The 6,005-nt window shown below is 46.4% G+C and overlaps 1 protein-coding gene across 4 annotated transcripts; it reads left to right on the top strand.

The window, feature by feature from the left end:
• The first annotated feature begins 645 nt into the window (after positions 1 to 645).
• Positions 646 to 3,601, top strand: LOC119179856 (uncharacterized). 4 transcript variants are annotated; one of them, XM_075868035.1, is made up of 4 exons: positions 646 to 797; positions 1,535 to 1,758; positions 1,798 to 1,850; positions 3,485 to 3,601. In XM_075868035.1, exons 1-3 carry the CDS (start codon positions 786 to 788, stop codon positions 1,841 to 1,843), a joined length of 282 nt encoding a protein of 93 aa, XP_075724150.1. In that variant the 5' UTR covers positions 646 to 785; the 3' UTR covers positions 1,844 to 1,850; positions 3,485 to 3,601. The 4 variants fall into 4 exon arrangements, with proteins under 4 accessions (XP_075724150.1, XP_075724151.1, XP_037286878.2 ...); XM_075868036.1 differs by having other exon boundaries at positions 1,798 to 1,870; XM_037430981.2 differs by having other exon boundaries at positions 1,535 to 1,850.
• Positions 3,602 to 6,005: the final 2,404 nt, after the last annotated feature.

Raw genomic sequence — 6,005 nt, 5'->3', positions numbered from 1 at the left:
CATAATAGGTGGTCTCCTGACTGGCACGTAGAGACGTCTACTTAAAAAACCCTTACAGCAGATGCCGAGGCTTTGTCTGTGTCTTCCAATTTTTGCTCTCGACATGCGCACAAGTCATGTTAAATGCTATTGTCCAGAGTCCTGTGAAACATGTAAGACAAACATGTGGGACAGAAAACTCGCTCACAAGTGCCAAATGAAAGTTTCCAAAGAGAAACAAAACAGGTCCAAATACAATCTGCGGCAGCAGCTACTGACGAAATAATCGCGTCGACACAAACCTTAAGCGATCGAACGAAGGCTCACTTTGAGGTCAGCGAGCAAGCTATATGACGAGTGACAGACAACGGTTGTTATAGAGGGGTGCTTGAAGGGAAAACAACGCCAGCGCGATTGCCAAATTATTCGCGACTCTCTGTAGTCTTTATTTTTTTCGTCTTTTCTCTGACATCGTAGAGCATTGTCCTATCTTTGTTTTCCTGACGCCCGCGTCAATTTCCAGCGATTGGCCTTCCATTTCGGGGTAACGCCCGATATGCCTGCGAGCAAGAGTTATTCTTGCGCCTACCAGCCTGTCTGCCAGCCTATGTCGGCTGGACATGGCTTCAGGGAGTGACAGTTCACCCGATCAGCTGCTGTTTTCTCTGGCCGGACTAATTTCGAGACCACCACTAGCTGGCGTTCGACAATATCCATGGACGCGCGTATATAAAGAGCTAGCCGTCAGCCGCGAAGCCTCACACTTGATCTGTTTGCAAGACAGTCGAGAGTCTATACCCAGAACAATGCAGGCCCTGGTAAGCCTTTGGTGCTTTTCGTTTCCTGCTTCCAGCCATTCTCTCGTGGATTCTCGCGAAGTGCAACACCTTTGCAGCCTCGTAGATCTTGTGGACAGTGAAGGTATGCACGTGGTCGCGTCGTTTCCGTGCCTGAAGACAGTTTGGAATAAGTGCGTGGTTGACCAAGACCCGGCGTCGGTGATGTTCAGCTGCTCCGGATGGTTTCGGGTTTATAAAGCTCATTCATGTTTATAGCAAGGCCAAAGTACAAGTTCATCGAGAAGAGATGGTTCAAAGGGCACTCGCATTTTAGAGAATAAGTGCTTGGACAACTTTAATCATACTAATTTGGGACAGCAGCTCGTGAGCTTGATAGGTGGGGCCCCAAGTTCGTTGGCTGCTGCAGCAAGCCTGACGTGACCCAGAAGCAATAGCCGCACCTATGGGCTAGAGGTGGCAAGCTGTGCCTTACAGGGTTCGAAAGTGTTGGAGATATTAAGATGGCCTAAAGACGTATCTGAATTTGGTGGCATGGGTTGGTATCCCCTCGCAATATAATAAATGGGGTACAGCAATGGCAAGCCGACGCACACTAACATGCGTAGTCTCAGGCATAGTTTCTATCGCGATCATCGGAATTTCTCGATTTGTTTTGCTTCAAGTGTGTTGATTAAATCTACAAGTCGTGCCTTAGATCATTGTAAGAATAAACTGTAGTGATGCTATGTTCATACCATTATTTATTCCTTTGGCAGACCGTCGCTCTTTTCCTCGGCCTTGTGGCCTTCGCTGCCGCTGGCTTCCTTGGCCATGGATACGGCCATGGTTACGGCCACGGCTACGGCTACGGCTACGGCAAGGCCTACCTCGCCAACTCTGCTGTGACCTGGTCCATCACCCCCTCTGCTCTCGGTGGATACGGACATGGTGGATACGGTGGCTACGGCCATGGTTACGGCCATGGATATGGCCATGGATACGGCCATGGTGCTGTCCTCCTCGGCTACGGCCATGGATATGGCCATGGTTACGGCCATGGTTACGGTCACGGTTACGTCTATTGAGGCTTCGGTGAGCTCAACAGTGAAACAGTAAGCTTGTATGTTTGAAATGAGAGGTGTAGTGCTCATTTAAAAGGAAGAGCACATAAATAAAGAACGAAGACAGTAAAAACGGTCTTATACAAAGTGCTTTAGCTATCACGTAGCACGATTATAAAAAAAAAAAACAGATGAATGGCATTTCGCAAAGCAAACCTAGTTTATGCTGTTCCTAGTAAACTGGAGCAGGCTCTGGTTTTTTAGTTAACGAACTTTAACTAGACATAATGTTATTTTTAACTGCACAAGCACTGACCCGATTATCCAAGTGTCAAAGGGGCATTGTAGGCACGTTCGAGTGACTAAATGCAATAATTTCTACAACGTAGAAATAGAAAGTTCACCTTTTCCGGTTAATGAAGAAAGCCCACACAATCAGAAGAGCGACGCTAGACTAGACTGTTGCGCGCATCAGAAAGCCGCACCTTCACATAGGCTCACTGTCATGTAGCCAGTATGAAGCAAAGAAGTATAGGTCGCCCTATCTGTCATTCGCCGGCTGAAGAAACACGTTGCTTCGGTAATCAGAACAGGTCTGCCGCGTTATCAATGGGAACAGTTGATCGCCAGACCTGGTCACTAATGTTCACGTATAATCGAGGGAAATTTATTTCTGCATAATGGCGACGCATGTTGGTACCCGACCTGTAACCATGTCTAAAGGTGTAACGCTGTCTATGACGATGCCAAAGCAATTGCTTGCGGAAATCTGATTTCAGGGCGGTGCCTTGTTTTGCGGGTGGGAGCTCATCCGCGGGTTACTTTTCCCATTTCACGGTTTTCTTCATCATCAAAAAAAATAATAATAAATTGAGGACGCAATTCGTACGTACCTAAAGATAGCGCAGGGAGGTGTTATTTAAAGATGGGGACATGTGCTCATTGAGATTTTGATAGTTACGCTAGTACCCATTGAGTTATCGATACAAGCATTACTAATTAGTCAAGTCTCCTTAATAAAAAAGACATTGTGTTGTGGTGCCTTATCCAGTCCAGAGAGAACAATATGTACCTGGTTTTCTTCACGTGACGCCCTTGCTCTATTTTAAAATAATTTTGCATGACAGGTGAGACGCCCTGCATTTAAACTACACGCCAAGACGGTATCAACGAGCATAAGACGATGCAGGCGCTCAGCTGCACAATTTTTACACTTACGTGATTTTAACAATCACATTCTTTTTTTTCTCTGCAGCTGTGTGAGTCCAATGGTCTACATAATGGCGTCTTGCTTGTGTCAATCATTGATCATTAAGATTCATAACTTCCTCACGTAGTTCCTCCGGATGCTGTACACGTTACGTCGGGGGCTATGTTATAGTCTTACGCACATACCTGTGCAATTAACACGATTTAAATGGGCAGCGGTTTGAATTTAAGCATTGGTTGCTCCAGCATATTAAGTATTAGTCATTGAGTTCACTCGACAGTTCAATTCCAAGACAATTTTCGTCCGTCATACCTCCGACGGTGTGCTATCAGTAGCGGATGCATTGGGCCAAATAAGTTTGAGACTGGACTATCCATAATATAGAACGATATGTCAAGCTAGATCAGGTAGGTTTTATAAGTAAAACCTTTGTTTTTTTTTCTTTTATCTTTCAGGTGTTTACACTGTAGGAACCTCGGAGTGTGCTCTAAGACTGTTGTGTCAATGACACCGAATCTGTATTTAATTTCTGATACCGAATGAGAACGAATAAAGCAAGAAAAAAACGACAAGTTCGTTTTGCTTTGACAAATGGCTTTCGTCATTGTAACACTTTCGAAAAATTACCCACGAAACTTCTGTGTGCCGGATAACAATTGTAATCGATTGTATGGCCACCACTTTACGGAGGGTAGTGAGCTGACATTCTGCCTAACTTTACTGCATATGTTATGCCTATATATGTTAGTAGTTTCAGGCAATGCGTGTTCTTTTTTAGATTTGTTTTATTCCCTTTTTGAGATGGTGCAGTGATGATTTCGGTCCCGACAGCAGTTTCTCACCAAACTGAACAACCGCGTTTTCACTCACACAACCAGCAGTGGCTATAACGTGGGACGCCTATAGTCCAATAATGTTTACTAAATACCGGAACCATTTTCGTGATGGCTACATTCTGTCCATTCCATCTATGTCTATTAACTGGATTGCTTAAGAACGTTTTTTGTTCTTCCATTCTTTCCGGCTAACAAATGCATTAAAGGTAACATATATCAGGTTATATTCAGCGTGAAACGTTAACTGCTTCATTAAACCATCCTTCGAGTCAACCCTAAAGCCAAGGCTGCTGACCCGCAGGTCGCGGGTTCAAATCCCGGCTGGGGCGGCTGCATTTCCAATGGATTGATTGATTTGTGGGGTTTAACGTCCCAAAACCACCATATGATTATGAGAGACGCCGTAGTGGAGGGCTCCGGAAATTTCGACCACCTGGGGTTCTTTAACGTGCACCCAAATCTGAGTACACGGGCCTACAACATTTCCGCCCCCATCGGAAATGCAGCCGCCACAGCCGGGATTTGATCCCGCGACCTGGCATTTCCAATGGAGGCGGAAATGTTGTAGGCCCGTGTGCTCATATTTGGGTGCACGTTAAAGAACCCCAGGTGGTCGAAATTTCCGGAGCCCTCCACTACGGCGTCTCTCATAATCATATGGTGGTTTTGGGACGTTAAACCCCACAAATCAATCAATCAATCAACCCTAAAGCCAAGACTGAAAGAGTATGCGTAGTATGAATAAGCCGTTCCCGCACCACAGAAAGTGCCAGTGTCGGCCGCATACCAAGCCCCACTCCGTGGCGCAAGGGTCGACCGTCGTATCTCTTATACTCACAAATTGAACGGCGACACACGCAAAGGCTAAACGGGGGCTCGCATACGCATACCTACTTTCTAAAGGGCCTATTATCAAAACGAAGTACAGTGACGCAACGATACAAAAGGAGTGTTTCGGTAACGCTTGGCGCCATGCACCCTATACGCCTACAATCGTTAATAGGCACAGGAAATAGCCGAGCCAGCGCCGGCGCGACAGACATACGATCCGAACCGAGGTAGTATACCTCCTGAATAATGAACCACACCACGAGTGAGTTGAATACAGTGGGGGAGGTGTAGCCACTTGAAGAGACCCGTCGATGCTATATAATGCGCAGGATATGGGAGCCCAAGGGAGAGTCCTTGATTGGAAATCGAAGCCGAAGTTGCCGCACCCAGTTTTTCACTCGAGCGTGCGCGCGCGTGTGTAAGTCCGGAACAGCAAAGTTATGTGACCCCGAACGTACAAGGAGTATAGGCTGCGTATTTGTGCTCAGTGTAAGGATTTAATATAGCCCTGATGGTCGCGACGCCTACCGCCCTTCGCAGGCACCCGTCAAGCATATAGCGGAAAGGATAATTGATGGCCTATATAGACCACCAGTGATGGCAGCTCCACTGGACGGCTGGCAAAGTCGGATCATTTCTCTTTCTTTACTCTCTGGCTCGTTTCAGTGCTTTTTTTTCTTTTGTGGCACGTGTGGTTGCGGACGTATCCGATAGCTGATGTAGATGGCGCTTTTGGAACTGTTGCAGTCGCAAGTGCCGTTTTGCGCAGAGCGCTCAGAAACGAACATCTACAACCGGACCCATTTGCGAGAAAACACGACCGCTATACGTGAGACATAAGTAGCGTGACTAATTCCATAGCCCGACGACGAATTCGATTGCATCAGGGTTTACGCGATTTGTTGGTCGGGCGTGTGGTTTGTCGCGGCCTTCAGGCAGCCGGAATGCACGTGCAATTACCCGGAGGTATACGAGCAATCGCATTAGTAAAGCGAGTGCCCTATTTTTTAAACACTTGACGATCGGAATTATTTTTTTCCAAAGATACAAAGTAGTTGATTAGGCAAGTTTGTCGAGCGCTGCCACCACCTGGTACGAGGACTTTCGTAAGTTTGTTATCGTGAGCAGTATCACGAAATTAACATAAAATGGATGTTTTTATAGTCCCTCTTGGCGCAAGCAGTGACGCACTACAAGACACACAAGCAAAGACAAGAGACCTGGCCCCTTCATGTTCGTATACATTACAGTGCGAATCTGCTTAAGCCATGTGTATTCCACGAACAGTGTGCCACACTGCAGGGTGTTA

Source organism: Rhipicephalus microplus, chromosome 7, assembly GCF_043290135.1.
Source record: "Rhipicephalus microplus isolate Deutch F79 chromosome 7, USDA_Rmic, whole genome shotgun sequence".
Taxonomy (NCBI): Eukaryota; Metazoa; Arthropoda; class Arachnida; order Ixodida; family Ixodidae; genus Rhipicephalus; species Rhipicephalus microplus.
Note: the sequence above shows the minus strand (reverse complement) of the source record. Positions and strands in the feature narration are given on the sequence as shown.